Consider the following 18,631-nt stretch of genomic DNA (forward strand, 5'->3'; position numbering starts at 1 on the left):
TTCACCGTTGAATAGGTGGGGTTGTTTGTGTTGCAGCACACGCGAAGTGTGCCACCACTCTGTCACTGTACGGTCTGAAGTCTTGTTTTCTTTTCACCCCAACTTCCCACTTGGTCTCAAAGTCCCCCTCCACCCCTTTGGAAGCCGGGTCATTTCTTTGAAAGACAGAGGAAAAACCCAGGTGCAGATCTGATAGACATGTCGAGAAGGCTATTGGAGGTGATGCTGTAAATATGCTTTTACCACTCAAAAAGTTTGGGCTCGAAAGGGGGATAATCAATGCTGTTTATATTTTGACTTGTACAAGATAAAAGAAAGGGCCCTTTTTGCTGTATTGTTTTTAAACTAAAAATGTTTACAATGCCTATGAAATGACATGTTTCTATAATTTGTAAGGTTAAAAAAAAGCTAAACGCATGATTATTAAATCCCCTCCAATATTTCAGCCATAGGGAATTGTTTTTAATAAACTATTTTCATACCAAAATGTCTCTTGATTTACATTGATTTCTTTTGATCTTGATTTGACTGTCTTTCTGACTTGGGTCCAACAAAACTTAAGCTGTTTTTACCATCAGACATTGATATGATCTCCACATGTTGACGAATTTCTGCAACGTTCTGAAGAAGCCAATAAGAAAGCATACATTTCCCAGAAACCAACACTGCGCTGACTGGCACTTGCAGTCGATGTCATCAGCAAGTTCCGAAGCCGGTGGCGTGGGTTCTTAGAGCGCTGTCTTCTCTTCCCATTACTTTACTAGTAATTTCACAGAAGGATAATAAAAATGACGGCAAGTTTTGGCTAATCTTTTGACACACATGCACATATTGCAACTAGAAGTAGCTACCCTGCTGGCATTGTGAGACATTTCCACTTTGAAGTCGCGTGCTAGCACTTTAGCTACGCTAGTTAGCCAGCATGCTAATACTAACATAATGGCAAGACTAATAGGAATGATTTCAGGGTGCTACGTTGAGCAGCTGTCAAACGCTTCTTAGCTTGCAACTCATACAATGCAAATGTCTTTTCAGGAACGAAAGGGTACAGCAAAGCTTGACTTCCTGAGAAAAATTGAAACAGAAATACAGCAGAAATGGGAGAAAGAGAAAATATTTGACTGTGATGCACCTACCACTATCGGGGGAAGCTCAAAGTAAGTGATTGTGGATGTCCCAATAGCCTTACTGGACTTGAAACTCGTCACGAGTGAGACATGGGTGTAGCGGTAATTCATCTCATCTCTGCACTTGTTTAAAGTCATTCTTATCCACATAAATAGTTAACTCTGTACGGTTGTAATCCATTGCTATTGCATTACAGCAAGAACAAATACTTTGTCACCTTCCCGTACCCGTACATGAATGGCAGGCTGCATCTTGGTCACATATTCTGCCTTTCCAAGTGCGAGGTGAGAGATGTCCTTCTCCAATTTAAGAACACACTCTTGTACACTAAAACACGTCGTTTTTCCATATCTACCTTTCATACCTCCTATCTATTTCATTGCAGTTTGCTGTAGGTTACCAGCGCCTCAAAGGAAAGCAATGCCTTTTCCCATTTGGGTTGCATTGCACAGGAATGCCAATCAAAGTAAGCTTACGTGTAAAGATTTGAATACTTGGTTGAATAAATCAAAGCGACTTGTGTGAGCGATCATTTGCTGATGGTTCTCTGTTGGGGTCAGGCCTGTGCGGACAAGCTGAAGAGGGAGATGGAGGTGTACGGAAACCCGCCCCAGTTCCCCGAAGAAGGGGAGGAGGAGGAGGAGAAGCCCAAGGTGGAAGAGGAATTCGTCATCAAGGACAAATCCAAGGGCAAAAAGGTGAACCTGAAAAGAGGCCATCTTTTCTCCAACGTAAACAACAGAGACACTTGAGTGCGAGATGGACATCTCTAGGCTGCCCCCCCCCCCCAAGTATGTCACCCATTGGCTGAGTCTGTTTTTAAACAGCCGCTCTCTGTTGTGATTCTCAGAGCAAAGCTGTGGCCAAGGCCGGAGGCTCCAAGTTCCAGTGGGACATCATGAGGAGCCTGGGTCTGAGCGACGAGGAAATCATTAAGTTTGCCAGCGCGGAGCACTGGCTGGAATACTTCCCCCCTTTGGCCATCAGAGACTTGAAGCAGATGGGTGTTAAGGTGACTGACATTTACATTACATGTAGTCATTTAGCAGACGCTCTTATCCAGAACGACTTACAGGGACATTCCCCCCGAGGCAAGTAGGGTGAAGTGACTTGCCCGAGGACAGAACGTCATTGGGCACGGCCGGGAATCAAACTGGCAACCTTCTGATTAACAGCCCGATTCCCTAACCTGCTCGGCCATCTGACTCGCTATGACTTGGAGTACCATGTCTGGTTTGAAGTCTGTACCTGGTGACCTGCTCTTGTCACGGGCCACACCCTTCCACGAAATGCAGTTTGTGGGCGTAATAGTGTGTCCCCTCGGACCTGCACGGTGCTTCTCCTCCCTGTATCTGAACTTGGGATGTGGACCCGCAGGTGGACTGGCGGCGTTCCTTCATCACCACGGACGTCAACCCCTTCTACGACTCCTTCGTCAGGTGGCAGTTCCTCACGCTCAGGGAGAGGAAGAAGATCAAGTTTGGGAAAAGGTCCGTCGGGCGGGGGAGGGGCCGGGGGAGGGGAGGGGGAGGGGCGTACGTCAGCATGCGTCCACAGAACCCCTCAGTGATCCCACCGCAGGTGACGTGTCCTTCTGTTGCAGGTACACGATCTACTCTCCCAAAGACGACCAGCCGTGCATGGACCACGACAGGCAGAGTGGAGAGGTGGGTGACGACGGTTAGCCCGGGTTACCTCCCAGGGAGACGTCAGTGGAAGTTTCTGTTGTGTTTCTGTTATTCAAACCGGATTAATTACAGCCTCAGTATCACCGTTCCTCACATCCTAGGGAGTTGGGCCACAGGAATATACCCTCGTAAAGATGAAGATCATTGAGCCTTTCCCAGCAAAACTAAGGTATCTCGTCATGTGACGAATCAGCCGTCATAGTGCATGGATGTGTCTTGGAAGCCACAAAAATGGTATCAGACACCCGTAGCAGATGAAAGACGTTTAATCATTCACCCCCCTCTGCAGTGGTCTTCAAGGCAAAAACGTGTTCCTGGTAGCAGCCACCCTGAGACCAGAGACCATGTTCGGCCAGACGAACTGCTGGGTCCGCCCGGACATGAGGTACGTCGCCTTCCAGACGGCGGGCGGCGAGGTGTTCGTGTGCACGCGGCGCTCGGCCAGGAACATGTCCTACCAGGGCGTCACCAGGGACAACGGCGTGGTGCCCGTCGTCATTGAGCTCCTGGGGCAGGTAGGCCTCTCCCGGCTTCCAGCTTTATCGGACCGAGACAGTTAGACAGGGAGGGAGTTCGACAGGGAGGGAGTCCGACGGAGGGAGTTCGACAGGGAGGGAGTTCGACAGGGAGGGAGTTCGACAGGGAGGGAGTCCGACAGGGAGGGAGTCCGACAGGGAGGGAGTTCGACAGGGAGGGAGTTCGACAGGGAGGGAGTCCGACAGGGAGGGAGTCCGACAGGGAGGGAGTCCGACAGGGAGGGAGTTCGACAGGGAGGGAGTCCGACAGGGAGGGAGTCCGACAGGGAGGGAGTTCGACAGGGAGGGAGTTAGACAGGGAGGGAGGGAGTTAGACAGGGAGGGAGTTCGACAGGGAGGGAGTCCGACAGGGAGGGAGTTCGACAGGGAGGGAGTTCGACAGGGAGGGAGTTCGACAGGGAGGGAGTTCGACAGGGAGGGAGTTAGACAGGGAGGGAGGGAGTTAGACAGGGAGGGAGGGAGTTAGACAGGGAGGGAGGGAGTTAGACAGGGAGGGAGTTAGACAGGGAGGGAGGGAGTTAGAGAGGGAGGGAGTTAGACAGGGAGGGAGGGAGGGATTTTTATTTATTATTGTAGAATTTCAAGCGTCGACTCGGGTTCACATCCACCATGGACTCTCCACGTCACTGGTAAAGCACAGGCGCGCGTCTTCTCCTCACTGTCCCCCCAGGACGTCCTGGGATGTGCTCTGAGTGCCCCTCTGACCTCCTACCGGACCATCTACGCTCTGCCCATGCTCACCATCAAGGAGGACAAAGGTATCTGCTCGACTGAACCCGCTCTGCAGCCACCCCCGCTCCCGTAGATGGCAGGAGTGCGCTCAATACAAACCTTGTTCGGTACACAGTACATTTACAGAGAAAAGTCCAACTAAATTACTGTTGGTGATACCGGATTTAAGGGGCTGCAGAACATCACTCGTTTATTCATGACACGCATGGAAACGTAGCATAGTACAATCCTTACACAAAGCTTTCAATCTAAATCCCATTAACACCACACACACACCACATGTACACAAACACTCCCAACTGCCGTTTTGCCTACTCCTGAGTCACCAAGAGTGCTGTTCGACTGCCTGGTCGTGGAGGTTAACCTCTGCATTCACATGTTCTTGCATGGTCCGTGTGTTTCTGAAGCAAATCGATCTATTGCTTTGCTCCCTGTCTTGCACCAGCATAATCTGTTGACAAGAAACGTTATCACAAGGTCACGTAGGGTTTATCTAGTGTTGAGGTCAGGGGTAATTGCTCTGTGTTTTTGTGTGTGTGTGTGCGTGGGGGCGTGCACTCAGGCACGGGGGTCGTCACCAGTGTTCCATCGGACGCCCCCGATGACATCGCCGCTCTGAGGGACCTCAAGAAGAAGCAGGTGAGACGGCTCGTACCCTGGTCACCTGACCCTGTGTGTGTGTGTTCCTGTCTGGCCTGCCCGTCTACATACCAGTCCGGCACCTTCTGTTTGTTTGGCTTCCCTCCCATCGCTTCCTAATCACACAATGAACGATCGATAGTCACGTTCACATAAGTGTTTCTAACCTGGATCGACCGGTCGTGTTTGTCAGGCCCTCCGAGAGAAATACGGCATCGAGGACAAGATGGTGTTACCCTTTGAACCGGTAAGTTCCACGCCCCTCCCCCCCCATCTCTCTCCTGGTGTGTGTGGAGGTGTTTTTTCATGAATGACCCCCCCACTTCCCCACCTCCCCCCTCCCCTGTTCCAGGTGCCCATCATCGAGATCCCGGGGTACGGGAACCTGTCGGCACCCGTGGTGTGCGACCAACTGAAGATCGTGAGTCAGAACGACAAGGAGAAGCTGGCCGAGGCCAAGGAGAAGGTCTACCTCAAGGGCTTCTACGAAGGGGTGAGGCCCTTCCACACACACACACACCCACACACACCCACACACCCACACACACCCACACTCTACCGTCTTGACGACGAAGCCCGAATAATCCATGGGATGTTCAGTCATTGCTTGTGAAAAGGGCTACACAAGCCCAAACATGGGATCTGATGCACAGTGACCCAGGGCTTTCAAAGGCAGCCAGTCTCAGGTGTAATTCTGACTCTCTCTGTCTGTGTCTCTCGCCCCTCTCTCTCTCCCCCAGATTATGCTGGTTGAGGGCTTCAAGGGGCAGAAGGTCCAGGACGTCAAGAAGCCCATCCAGAAGATGATGGTGGAGAAGGTGAGAGGCGTTTCATTGGCTGTACAGATGTGTGCATGTGCATGTCTGTGTGTGCGTGTAGAGATGTGTGAGTGTGTGTAGATGTGTGTGTGTCGTAACAGCGCCCTGTCCTGTGCCCCCAGGGCGAGGCCCTGATCTACATGGAGTCAGAGAAGCTGGTCATGTCCCGCTCTGCCGACGAGTGCGTGGTGGCACTCTGCGACCAGTGGTGAGTAGAGCATCATTGGACTTGGAGGAAGAAGGGAATGCGTGCCGGCGGTAACCCCTCACGCCCTCCCTTCCCTGCCCAGGTACCTGGACTACGGAGATGCAGAGTGGAAGCAGCAGGCTGATAAGGCTCTCAAGGCCATGGAAACGTGAGTCCCCCTTGTCCAACCAGCACATCTGCCGTTCTCTACTGTGTGTGTGTGTTTCTCTACTGTGTGTGTGTGTTTCTCTACTGTGTGTGTGTGTGTGTGTGTGTGTGTGTGTTTGACCTTGTCTGGGCTTTGCTCTCTGTCCAGGTTCTGCGACGAGACCAGGAAGAACTTTGAGGCGACTCTGGCCTGGCTCCAGGACCACGCCTGCTCCCGTACCTACGGCCTGGGTGAGTGAGGAGGGGCGGGGGCTAGGGGGGCAGGTGAGGTGGTGGGGGGGGGCTTCAATGTCCTTCAGTATGAAGCAGCGTGGACACTTGTCAGACCGTCCTCCCCCGCTCTATGTGTCGGTGCTGATTTTCCTGGTGGCCGTAAAGGGAGGTCGAGTGTCAGACCACGCCCCCGCGCCCTCCAGCCAATCAGAAACTGCTGGGCAGGGAGATATTGGGAGCCCGAGGCAGCACGTTCCCAGTTTGGGAGCCGAGTTGGGGTCAAGGCCGGGCGTTAAGAGCCGCGGCGTGCACAGCGTCTCTCCCTGTGCGTTTGTGTGGACTGCCGATGGAGGTCGGAGCCTGACCAGCAGGTTGGGGCGTTTGAGTCCCAGCCCCGAGGTGACAAACCTGGCTACTGACGAGGGCATCTAAGCGGGGGGGGTGGTGGTGGTGGTGGGGAGTCAAAACAAGACCCAAAGCCTAATTGTTGTTCTTTCTTCTTCTCCCCCCCCCCCCTCCCCTTCCTCCCTTCATCCCCGGCCGCCTGTTACCATAGGAACGCGGTTGCCATGGGACCAGCAGTGGCTGATTGAGTCCTTGTCAGACTCGACCATCTACATGGCCTACTACACAGTGGCCCACTTCCTCCAGGGGGGCGTGCTCAACGGACAGGGACCCTCGCCTCTCGGCATCAAGTATGCACCGTGCGCACACACGCACACACACTCACGTGTGCATCTCACTGCATTGTATTAGACCAGGGATGTTGCTTTCATTGTACATAGTACAAGGCCCACAACAATGAATGGAACCATACGCTCAGTTTTCCCCTCCTCTCTCCTTCTTTCCTCTCGCCTCTCCCCTCCCTTCCCCTCTCCCCTCCTCTCTCCTTCTTTCCTATCCTCTCCCCTCCTCCCTCCCCCTCTCCCCTCCTCTCCTCCCCTCCCCTCCTCCTCTCCTCTCCTCTCCCCACTGCCCCACCACCAGGCCGGAGCAGATGACCAGGGAGGTGTGGGACTTCCTCTTCTTCAAGAGCTCTCCCTTCCCCAAGACGGACATCCCCAAGGAGCACCTGCAGCGTCTGAGGAGGGAGTTTGAGTACTGGTACCCGGTGGACGTGCGCGTGTCGGGCAAAGACCTGGTCCCCAACCACCTCTCCTACTACCTGTACAACCACGTGGCCATGTGGCCCAGCGACAGGTCCTGACCCCTTTGCCTCGCGCCGGCTGACCCGCTAGCCTGGCTTTTCTCTTGTCAGATTACCCCGACTGACTGACTTGTAGGTCGGTCTGAGCTTCAATTATTAGTATCTGTGTTCACAGTGGGAAGTGGCCTCAAGCCGTCCGAGCCAATGGACATTTGCTGCTGAACTCTGAAAAGGTGAGAGGTCGTGTGTGTGTGTGTTGTGTGGCTCTCGGAAAGCGGTCTCCTGCAAGCTGTCCTGGCAAAGCGACGTGTCCTGCTTTCCTTCGGACGGAGGCGTCTGTGCATCTGTGGCTCTGCCTGTCTGTCACTGTGTGCACGAGGCCCCTCTCTCACCAGCTCGTGTTTGTCTTCCCTCGCCAGATGTCCAAATCTACCGGAAACTTCCTCACCCTGACCGAAGCCATCGCCAAGTTCTCTGCCGATGGTGAGCCCCTTTCCTTACCCGTCATCGAGTCTTTTATTTCGGTCGACGCTCCCTCTCCGTTTCGACCTTCCCTCTCTCATTTCTCCTCTCTCTCTGTCTCTCTCTGTCTCTCTCCCTCTGTCTCTCTCTCTGTCTCTCTCTGTCTCTCTCTCTCTCTCTCTCTCTCTCTCTCTCTCTCCCATCTTCAGTGCCTCCTGCTGTTCCCCCCTGATGAGAGAAGGATGGGCAGGCTGAGAGGGGGAGGGAGAGGGAGAGAGGTAGAGGTAGGAGAGCAGGGAGGGAGAGAGAAAGGGACAAAGACAAAGAGAGGAGGCAGGGGGGGGATGATTATTTGGGAAGGGGTGAAGTGGGGACGGGGGTTTGATAGATGGACGGACTCCTTTGAAGGGCTCTCCGTCTTCCCGAGTCGAGCGCTCCGTGCCGGCCGGCCCCAGGGGCTGATGGGAGATGATGAGTCACTCCGAGTTGATGCCATGCCCCGGGCTTGCTGGTGCATGCTGGGTACTCATGGAAGGGAAGTGTGGGCTGAGCGCTGAACTACAGAACACACACACACTCTCTCTCTCTCCCTAGAAAACGTCCTTTGTAGCGGGAGGGTGAGAGGGGGGAAGCGCTTCAGGGTTTGTTGTGTGTCATTATACTAATTGCAATCATGGCCTTTTGAGAGGGAGGCCGTGCTTCATTGGTGGTGACTCACGGCAACCGGTCTCCTCCTCGTGTGTGCCTGTGTGTGTGTGTGTGTGTGTGTGTGTGTGTGTGTGTGTGTGTGTGTGTGTGTGCGCAGGGATGCGTCTGGCGCTAGCGGACGCCGGGGACACGGTGGAGGACGCTAACTTTGTGGAGACGATGGCGGACGCCGGCATCCTGCGCCTCTTCACCTGGGCCGAGTGGGTGAAGGAGATGATAGCCAATCAGGACGGCCTGAGGACCGGCCCGGCAGACACCTTCAACGACCGGGTCTTCTCCAGGTCCGGGCCAATCACCAACGGCCGCTATCCCTATAGTTATTTTTTAAACGTCATGCGCGTTTTTCTTTTTTTTCTGAACTGTTCAGAGCAAATCATAGTAAATATTTAGAAGGCAGTGAGTAGAATTGATTTATAGAAAATATAAATAACATTTTCGTTCGTTTTCTTTACGCCTGAAAAGTATCAACTGTGCCAGGGCGTAGCCTTCAGCAGGTGAGACGAGATGCTCAAGCTTGCTATCCTCCGCTAACGCCTCGCTGTTTTCTGTGCAGCGAGATGAACGAGGCCATCGTCCGCACGGAGCAGCACTACGAGAGGATGATGTACAAGGAAGCTCTGAAGAGCGGCTTCTTCGAGTTCCAGGTCAGCCCCCTCGTCCCGAGCGGGTGTGGCTCGCCCCACAGAAGCATCCGGAACACACCTTGTCATCATACAACACTTTGTGGATCCAAGCCCTCCCCCCAAAAAAGAAACCTACCTCACCAGAAAAGAAACACATTTATAAATGCTAACTTAACTGCGTGTGTGTGTGTTATGCTCCAGTACAAAAATGTTATATGACAGTGTGTGTGTGTGTGTGTTGCTCCACACAGGCGTTCAAGGATAAGTACAGAGAGCTGGCCATGGAGGGGATGCACAGAGACCTGGTGTTCCAGTTCATAGAGAGACAGACCCTGCTACTGGCTCCCATCTGCCCCCACCTGTGTGAATACACCTGGGGCCTGCTGGGCAAGGTGAGAGACTCCTGCACCACACACACACACACATTTGGCCCAGACCTGTGTGAATTATTCTAGGCAAGGTGAGAGACTATATCGACACACACGTTTTGAGCTCACTTGTGGGAATGTGTCTCTTGGTTGCTGGTCAAGATAAGTGACTCACAAAAAGTCATTGTGTGATTTTCATAATTTTTTTGCAAAGTTTGCTGCAGGAACCGTTCAATGGGTCATTTGCCCTCCTCAGTTGCTCCCAGCTTGTACCTCTCACCTCAACGGGCCTGTCTGGTTATGTCTATTTATGTGTGTGTATCTCTGTGTGTTTGTATGTGTGCGTGTGTGTGTCTCTGTGTGTGTGTATCTCTGTGTGTTTGTATGTGTGCGTGTGTGTGTCTCTGTGTGTGTGTCACTGTGTGTGTTTGTGTGTGTGTGTCTCTGTGTGTGTCTCTGTGTGTGTCTCTGTGTGTGTGTGTCTCTGTGTGTGTGTCTCTGTGTGTGTGTCTCTGTGTGTGTCTCTGTGTGTGTGTGTCTCTGTGTGTGTGTCTCTGTGTGTGTGTCTCTGTGTGTGTCTCTGTGTGTGTGTGTCTCTGTGTGTGTGTCTCTGTGTGTGTGTATCTGTGTGTGTCTCTGTGTGTGTGTATCTGTGTGTGTCTCTGTGTGTGTGTGTCTCTGTGTGTGTGTCTCTGTGTGTGTGTATCTGTGTGTGTCTCTGTGTGTGTGTGTGTGTGTGTCTCTGTGTGTGTCACTGTGTGTGTTTGTGTGTGTGTGTGCGCCCGCTCCTCGTCCTCCAGGAGTCCCTGATGCTGGCTCGCTGGCCGGCGGCGGGCCCCGTGGACGAGCTGCTGCTCCTCTCCTCCCAGTACCTGACGGAGACGGCCCACGACCTCAGGCTGCGCCTCAAGGCCTACCTGATGCCCCCCAAGAGCAAGGTACTGCCAGGACAAGCCCCCCGTGCATGAACTCTGAAACGAGATTCCCCCACACAAGCCCCGTCGTCTGCAGGAACCCTTTGGAGCGCCGTGCGGAGGGGAAACACGTGGGCGTTGTCCTTGTGTTTTGGACATTTGTGAAGGAATAACGTGAGATGAAATGGGAGGCCTTTGGAAAGCGCTGGCCTGCTGAGCCCAAGAGAGTGTGCCAGTGGGCCGGATGATGATATTGAGCCATGCGCACGCCTGTTTTTGGAGCAATTTAGTTTAAAGGGGTGGTTCACCTCCAAAACATCTTACATTGGGTGAATCGTGACCAACAGCTGAATTTCACATCAATCCCTCCCTCCCTCCCTCCCTCCCTCCCTCCCTCCCTCCCTCCCTCCCTCCCTCCCTCCCTCCCTCCCTCCCTCCCTCCCTCCCTCCCTCCCTCCTGCAGAAAGGCAATGCCAAGCCCCCAGGCAGGCCTTCGCACTGCGCCATCTACGTAGCCAAGACCTACCCTCCCTGGCAACACAGCGCCCTCTCTCTGCTGGGCAAGCATTACAAGGTAGGAACACACACACACACCTCCTCACACACACACCTCCTCACCCCCAAGGATGTGGATCAACGGGGTGGCCTGGAGTCTACTGACAAGCACCGTTTCCTTCTCCACGCCCCTCCACTTACCATGTCCTGTCTGCCCTCGTCCCTGTCTCACCCCCCGACGCTGTCACTGTCAACCTCTCTCCTCGGTCTGTCTCTCTCTCTCTCTCTCTCGTTGGGCCCATCAAATATTAAACCGGTCTGCTAATGGTTTCTATCTCTTCATCTCTATCTCTCTCTCCCTGTCTCTCTCTCTCCTCGTCTCTCTCTCTCTCCCTGTCTCTCTCCTTCTCTGTCTCTCTCTCCCTCTCTGTCTCTCTCTCTATCCCTCTCTCTCTCCTTGTCTCTCTCCCTGTCTCTCTCTCTGTCTCCCTGTCTCTCTATCTCTCTCTCTCTCTGTGTCCTTGTCTCTCCAGGCCAACCAGGGGGTTCTTCCCGATAACAAGGTGATTGCGGTGGAGCTGGGGGCCCTGCCGGAGCTGAAGAAGTACATGAAGAGAGCCATGCCCTTTGTAGCCATGATCAAGGTAGGCCTGCAGGCCTGGCCAGGTGGGCAGGGAGGGAGGGAGGGATGGGGCAGAGCTGGGAAGGAGAGCTAGGGGTTCTGCTGGTCCCCCCTCTCTCTCTCTGGCTGATGGAGGTTTTTGTTCCCTCCGGTTGTGTGCGTGTGTGTGTGTGTGTGTGAGTTCAGGAGAACCTGGAGAAGAACGGGCCCAAAGTCCTGGACCTGGAGCTGGAATTCGACGAACGAGCCGTTCTGCTCGAGAACCTCGCGTATCTGACAAACTCTCTGGAGGTGAGCTCGCTGCTGACTGTCTCTCTGTGTCTGTCTCTCTCTCCTCTCTCTCTCTCACCCCTTCGGCTCTATCTCCTCCGAGACTCTCTTTCTGTCGGTCCCGCACTCTGTCTCCACCCACTCCTGGTCTCTCCCCTCTCCTCCATCTCAGTCGCCCCCTCGTTCTCTGCCTCGTTCTCTGCCTCTCCACTGCATTTTTAATGGCGCCGCGTGGCTATGAGAGGAGACCTGGGTGTGATGTCGATTCCACAGCCCACTGCCTACCCCCCCCCCCCGCCCCCTCCAGCCCACTGCCTATCCCCCCCCACACACCGCCCAGGAGACCGGTCCAGCCCTGTCTCGACATTAATGCCTGGTGGCTATTCTTTGAATTGGGGGGTGGGTGGGTGAGGGGGGGGGGGCGTTGTCAGCATGGGCCCCAGCCAACTCTTTCTCAGCCAGGGTAGTTGTCCGAGACGTCCGGTCTCGGCATAGACAGAAGGAGAGACGCAGCTTCCCTGATCCTGGATGTGCCTTGGAAGCCCGTGGCTAATGGCAGCCTGTGCTGTTCTCCTCCTCCTGCTCCTCCCGCAAACACACTCTGCATGTTGGGTTGGGCCCATCAAATATTCAACCGCTCTGCTAATGGTTTGTGTCTCTTCATCCCCATCTCTCTCTCTTGCTTTCTCTCCCTGTCCCTCTCTCTCTAACACACTCTCTCTTGATTTCCATCTTCCCCTCATCCCTTTTATCCCCCCCCCCCACACACACACCCGCTCTCCTCCTTCCAGTTGGATCAGATAGATGTGTTGTTTGCGTCGGATGGCGATGACAAAGTGAAGGAGGACTGTTGCCCAGGGAAACCATTCAGTATCTTCAGATCCGAGGTAGACGGAGCAGCCTTTTATCACAGTTGTCATCTGTCTGTCTGTTACCCAGCCTCCTACAACTTCCTGTCTGTCTGTTACCCAGCCTCCCTACTACTTCCTGTCTGTGTCTGTCTGTTACCCAGTCTGCTACTACTTCCTGTGTGTCTGTCTGTTACCCAGTCTGCTACTACTTCCTGTGTGTCTGTCTGTTACCCAGTCTGCTACTACTTCCTGTGTGTCTGTCTGTTACCCAGTCTGCTACTACTTCCTGTGTGTCTGTCTGTTACCCAGTCTGCTACTACTTCCTGTCTGTCTGTTACCCAGTCTGCTACTACTTCCTGTGTGTCTGTCTGTTACCCAGTCTGCTACTACTTCCTGTGTGTCTGTCTGTTACCCAGTCTGCTACTACTTCCTGTCTGTCTGTTACCCAGTCTGCTACTACTTCCTGTCTGTCTGTCTCCCTCCTACTACTTCCAGTCTGTCTGTCCCCCAGCCTCGATACACACGCTTTCACATGCTGAACTGATACACACACACACGTGCCTCAAATTGTGTAGACTTGTGTCTAATGTCTGTGTGTGTGTGTGTGTCTAGCCCGGCGTGTCGGTGACCTTGGTGAACCCACAGCCGTCCAACGGGCTGTTCTCCACCCAGGTGGACATCCGCCAGGGAGACAGCCGAGACAGCGTGCTCCGCAGGCTGGCCAAGGTCAACAGGGGCATCAAAGGTAACGCCGTCCACGCCCGACAGAAGCGCGCCACAGCTTCAAAACAACCCAACCTGCCGAGATAGCTGGACGCGGGCTCATAAGTAAGATTGGGGCCTTTTCACGAATAGTCACTGGTCGAATCGGAGCGAAGATAAAGAAGGCTCGAGACAAGCCGTCCAAATGAAATATGGATGTTCCTAAGTTCGGCCCACGCCTCACTTCAGTTATCCATAATACATCTCCGGCTCGGCGAGAAGCCCCCCTCCGCTCTGTCGGACCTGGACCCCCCAGCAGGGCGCTGCGCGTGTCTGCCCCTGCCCCCATGTGGCCTGTCGATAACCTCCCCCCCTCTCTCCCGTCCCCTGCAGATCCGTCCAGGGTGAAGCTGATGCGCTTCGAGGACCCGCTGGGCGGCCCGCGGCGCGTGCCCGTGCTGGGCCGCGAGGAGCAGGGCAAGCTGCCCGTGCCCGAGGGCTCCGTGTTCAGCGTGAGCCTGGAGGAGCGTGCGGTCAGCGTGGCCCACAACGGCCTGAGCGTGGAGGTGGGGGACACCCTGGTCTACCTGCTGCAGTAGGGGCCCTGTCCCTCTCTCTCTGTCTCTCTCTCCTTCTCTGACTATCTCTCTGCCTATCTCTCCCCCTCTCCCCCACCTCTCTCTCTCTCTCTCTCTGTCTGTCTCTCTCTCTCTCTGTCTCTCTGTCTCTCTCTCTCTATCTCTCATACACACATACTGTCCTCCCAGCTTCCTCAGTCAGCCTATGTCTCCCTCTACATCAGGCCTGTAGACCAGCTCTCTTGTAAGTCTATCGGATCCGTCTGAAGACATCCCAAGACCACTGCCTAACAGCTACCACATAGCCAGCTTGAAAGTCATGCGTGTATGGACTTTGACACAAAATGGCTGCCAAAGACCGCTCAGACAGCATCCTGGGTGTGAGATTAAGGAGGCGTTTCTAGAGAGTTCTGTCGGGGGTTCAGGTTGGAGGGGTTTGGATGCAGGTGTAGCATTGGTTGGCAGGGGGTTCTAAAGGAACTCTATCTTTCCACTGCAGTTCCACACACAGGCGTGACTAAGTATTGCCCTTGTTTTTTGTGCTCTCTGTCACTGCTCTCTGTAACTTCTTTACAATAAATGCAGTCTGTATGTGTCAGGTTGATTTTTCCCTCTTAGAAAATGTGGAGGCCCCATAGTCTTTGGAATCAATTAACAAAAGCCATATCTGACATCATATCCATGTTTTCCCACCAGTGTTTTTATGCGGTCATTTTGTCAACATTTGTGTCCCCCATATTAAGACGTGGGCTATCCAGATGACTTTCCAGTCAAAAATAAACGTCTGTGAACTACATTTGACTCCTCGCCGACTTCCTTCTAGCCTCCATCTCTCACAAACCTAGCGGGCGACTGAGCTTCCTGTCCGTTGGGGTCCCAGCACTTTCGGTTCCGCTGCACCAGAGAGAAGTGTTCTGCATCGGCCAATCAGTCTTCTGTCACATGTGATTTCAGGAAGTGCTACGTGACCGAGAAACAGACCACAGCCACGTTCGGCGTTGTCGTCCCCCCCCCTCCCCCGAGTCACCCCTAGATAAGTTGTGTCTGTGTGTGTGTGTGTGTGTGATTGAGACGTGTCTTAGTATCTGATTCGGAACTGAAGCTACCAGACCCGTACATCCCAGCTTAGGTGTGACGACGAAAGGTAAGGTCCGCTTCAGTCGAAAACAATTGGCCTGTCCGCCTCTCCTCGTGGTCGTTGTGTCCATGCTTGTTTGTGTCCAGACCTCTCCGACCGGTGTTGCTCTGAGGAGAACTTGGCCTGGTTGTTTTTTTGTTGTTGCCTGGTCTAGCCTCTATCTCGGCCTATTCTGTGTGCAAATCGTCTTCATTTCAACCCCAATTCCGTCGACTTCCTGTCCGCCTCCAGTGAACCCTTAACAGTGCTTCGTGACGAGGCTTCATGCGACGGGCTTAGAGGAGGGGCGGGCAGGGCATGTTATCTCCACCTAGCAGCCAGTGGCACAGCCCCAGGTCTGGCGTCCTATCTTGGGGAAGCACCGAGAGCTCAGCTGGGGTGAGCGAGTGGGGGAAACTCTCCCCCTCTCCCTCCTCCTTCCTCTTTTCTTCTTCTCTGGTCCCCAGCAGGGAGCTCGGGAACTTTGGCATGGAGGACACGTCTGACGCCGAGCGGTAAGTGTGTGTCTCGACGCTCTTATCAGGATAGATCACCCCCTTGTTAAGGTGTAATTCGTCATTCCAGGGAGCGCTTGTTCCCCCCCCCCCCCCCCCCCGCTGTGGCGTCGAGCCTTATATAGGGCTAGGACTTCACTCATTGGACGCCTCGAGCCACATAGCAAGACTGAATCTCCCCGACACGCATGTCTCCGTGCCGGGGGTTCGACTGGTGTCGCCGTTCCGTTGCCACAGGATTTTGGCGGGGGGGGGGGGGGATAAGAGTTCCATCGAAAGGATATGTCGTGTCCAAGCGACGGTGGAGCCGTCCTTGGCGAATGAGCTAGCGTGCTCGATTTAGATTTGAAGGCTGAAGTGGTCGAGACAGCCATGGCTCAGAGAGGGTGTCGATTGTTCAGCCGAAGCAGTCCCAGAGATGCCCTGCCTTGTGTTCGGCTCTGCCTCAGGTCCGCACCAGAGACGACTGTCCCGGGCGAGGAGGAGCAGGAGGAGGAAGAGGAGGAGGAAGAGGAGGAGGAAGTCGCGGTCCGGGAGACAGGAAGCGGAAGCTGGCGTCGGCCGAGCGGCCGAGCCACGGACCTTCCCGTGCTGACCCAGCCTGGCCTGGGGGTCACCACGACGACCATCACCACCATCACGCAGACGGGCGGCGGCTGGAGCACGGGGCTGCTGGACGTGTGCGGAGACGTGACCACCTGTGAGGAGGGGGGGGGGGGGGGGGGGGGGGGGGGGAAGGAGGGGGAGACAGAGGGGGGACACAGAAGGAGAGGGGGGGGTAGGAGGGGGGGACAGAGGGAGAGGGGGGGGAGGAGGGGGGAGAGAAAGGGGACACAGAGGGAGAGGGGGGGGAGAGAGGGAGGACACAGAGGGAGGGGGGGAGGGGGGAAGACAGAGGGAGAGGAGGGGGGGAGGGGAAGGAGGGAGAGAGGGGGATGGCCAGAGGGAGGGGGGGGTCGTCAACTTTGTACAGCAGTGTGAAGATATCCTCCGTGTGTGTGTGTGTGTGTGTTTGTTGACCTCAGGTTTGCTGGGGGCCGTGGTGCCCTGCTGTCTGGACCTCAGTCTGGCTCACCACTTTGGCGAGTGTGTGTGTCTTCCCCTGCTGCCCGGCTCCACCTTGGCCCTGCGCGTGGGCATCCGGGAGAGATACAAGATCCGGGTGAGGAGGAACGCGCCGCTCAATACCCATCACTGGGCGCTTCCCTTAACCATGTTACTTCAAACTGGGAACACCTGAGAGAGTGCTGGACAACGGGATCGTCCCGAATAGCCGTCACTGTAAATGTCAAACGTCCAAGCTAGCTCGACTGATGTTACTTTGTGTGTGTGTGTGTGTGTGTGAGCGCAGGGCAGTGTGTGTGAGGACTGGACCACGGTGTGCCTGTGCTACCCTCTGGCTGTGTGTCAGATGATCCGAGAGATGAAGAGGAGGATGAAGACTCAGATCTACCAGGTGTCCACCGCGCTGGAGAGCTCCTGAAGGACCTGCTCGTCCCTCCCCTGGGCTCCTCCTCGGCTCTCTCTCTCTGCATCCCCCCTTCCTGTCACAATGACCACTTCCTGTCACTCCGACCACTTCCTGTCTCCCCTTCTGGTTTCAACTGGTTTGACCATCCAAGTCCATGTCACACATGAAGGACATTCATTTTTACGTGCGGGAACTCATTTAACTGAACGGCGAATGTGCGCTGTCGTCTCTGAATTTTACTTTTAATAAAAAAACGATTTGATGTCATCAGATATATTGTTCTTCATATGAAAAGAGCTTGTCATAACGCCCGCTCGCCTATTGAGGATGTGAAATGTGTTTTTTTTTACCTGACCAAACATGAACCATGGAGATGTCTTTTTTTCTGGAGTAAAAGTTCATGCACACCACAAAGGAAGTGAAGCCTATTTGCATTTCTTTAGTTCTTTTCTGATCTTACTCCCATTCCCAGCCGCAGGCAGACAGTGGTCTTCATCTAACAAGGCATGTGTCCGGCCCTCAAATGCCAGCTCTCACCCGGATCGGAAAATGGTATTAACACACACCATCCGCTTGTTTTTAAAGGCCAAATATGTCATCCACGTAACTTTGATTGGCTTGCACATGTCGCCGAAATTCCGTTTATTCAAAGACAGACACCGTTTCAATAACGCTAGACACCGGTAATGAGTTGCTCCATCTGCGGATCTCTGTCGACCTCTGACCCCTGAAGGTCCATGGTAGGGTGGATCTACGTAGCGCATAACTCAAATTAGTCCCAGTACTGGTGCTATAGAAACATCAGGGGACTCCATACTCCCCTGTCTCTCATTAGAAATGGAAATTGCAGTTTGAACATGGTTGGTTTTCCCCAAATGGAGGAACTTCAATGTGTATTCCAGGGAGGTGGCCCTTATATAACACTGTTACACTGTCTCCTCTCAGCCAAATGTGAACATCTTTATTGTGAAAGATGGAAAAACGATAGCTGACCCCACGGTTGCTGTCAGAGATACGGGAGAGCTATCCATCATCTCCTTGGAGACGCACTTCCCGGTGGTCGCCAGCGGGGGGCAGCGTTGCTACAGAGAAGCTACTTCAGCTCTTCCCTCTCTTCTTTTTCCTCTCTCCTCTCTCTCTCATTCCTCTCTCCTCTCTCTCCCCTCCTCTTCTCTCTCTCTCCTCTCTCTCCCCTCCTCTTCTCTCTCTCTCCTCCCTCCCCAGACTCCCTGCCTCCAGGACCCCGCCAGGATAGCCACCTCCTTCCCATGGTGCACCAGGTGTGTTGGTGATGATGATGTATGAGTGAACTCCCTGGGGGGGAGGGGGGGGGGAGTGTTTGCGAGGGGGGAAGGGGTTAGTGTGTGGGTGTGTGTTGGGGAGGAGGAGGAGGAGGAGGAAGGGGGGGGGGTGAATGGACTGCTGAGACCTGGTTGACGGAGGGAGGAGGGGGGGGGGCTGGTTTTGAAGGAGAGAGAGGGTCTGAATAACTGACAGCGGCCGGTCCTCATTAGTGGGATTCTCAAGCAGCCCTGTTCACGCAGCCAAAACGTCTGACGTGATCCCAGGTAAGAAAACAGCAACGACGCTTAACTCCCCGAGTCGTTGTGTTCATTCGTGCCGCTCCGCAAATCCCCTGCCTCGCTAATCGCCGTGAGGCTAAGCCATGCCGTCCCAAG

The 18,631-nt window shown here is 54.3% G+C and overlaps 2 protein-coding genes across 6 annotated transcripts; both read left to right on the forward strand.

Annotated features, from left to right (window-relative positions):
• Positions 1 to 683: 683 nt before the first annotated feature.
• Positions 684 to 14,645, forward strand: lars1b (leucyl-tRNA synthetase 1b). 2 transcript variants are annotated; one of them, XM_047051827.1, is made up of 32 exons: positions 684 to 794; positions 1,036 to 1,157; positions 1,325 to 1,412; positions 1,514 to 1,594; positions 1,689 to 1,826; positions 1,979 to 2,140; positions 2,506 to 2,618; positions 2,732 to 2,795; positions 2,918 to 2,985; positions 3,106 to 3,331; positions 4,023 to 4,110; positions 4,647 to 4,723; positions 4,917 to 4,970; positions 5,076 to 5,216; positions 5,464 to 5,541; positions 5,664 to 5,749; positions 5,832 to 5,897; positions 6,045 to 6,127; positions 6,666 to 6,804; positions 7,097 to 7,309; positions 7,432 to 7,489; positions 7,676 to 7,739; positions 8,524 to 8,707; positions 8,980 to 9,070; positions 9,301 to 9,441; positions 10,218 to 10,355; positions 10,795 to 10,905; positions 11,360 to 11,470; positions 11,635 to 11,739; positions 12,510 to 12,605; positions 13,182 to 13,314; positions 13,665 to 14,645. In XM_047051827.1, exons 1-32 carry the CDS (start codon positions 789 to 791, stop codon positions 13,868 to 13,870), a joined length of 3,531 nt encoding a protein of 1,176 aa, XP_046907783.1. In that variant the 5' UTR covers positions 684 to 788; the 3' UTR covers positions 13,871 to 14,645. The 2 variants fall into 2 exon arrangements, with proteins under 2 accessions (XP_046907783.1, XP_046907784.1); XM_047051828.1 differs by lacking the exons at positions 12,510 to 12,605; positions 13,182 to 13,314; positions 13,665 to 14,645 and adding an exon at positions 12,177 to 12,480.
• A 90-nt stretch (positions 14,646 to 14,735) lies between these two features.
• On the forward strand, positions 14,736 to 17,219 carry plac8l1 (PLAC8 like 1). 4 transcript variants are annotated; one of them, XM_047051830.1, is made up of 5 exons: positions 14,736 to 14,993; positions 15,219 to 15,481; positions 15,931 to 16,181; positions 16,507 to 16,643; positions 16,833 to 17,219. In XM_047051830.1, the coding sequence occupies exons 2-5, from the start codon at positions 15,285 to 15,287 to the stop codon at positions 16,962 to 16,964; spliced, it is 717 nt and encodes a 238-aa protein (XP_046907786.1). In that variant the 5' UTR covers positions 14,736 to 14,993; positions 15,219 to 15,284; the 3' UTR covers positions 16,965 to 17,219. The 4 variants fall into 4 exon arrangements, with proteins under 4 accessions (XP_046907786.1, XP_046907787.1, XP_046907788.1 ...); XM_047051831.1 differs by having other exon boundaries at positions 15,434 to 15,481; XM_047051832.1 differs by having other exon boundaries at positions 15,437 to 15,481.
• Positions 17,220 to 18,631: the final 1,412 nt, after the last annotated feature.

The sequence above is a fragment of the Hypomesus transpacificus genome, unplaced genomic scaffold (genome assembly GCF_021917145.1).
Source record: "Hypomesus transpacificus isolate Combined female unplaced genomic scaffold, fHypTra1 scaffold_181, whole genome shotgun sequence".
Taxonomy (NCBI): Eukaryota; Metazoa; Chordata; class Actinopteri; order Osmeriformes; family Osmeridae; genus Hypomesus; species Hypomesus transpacificus.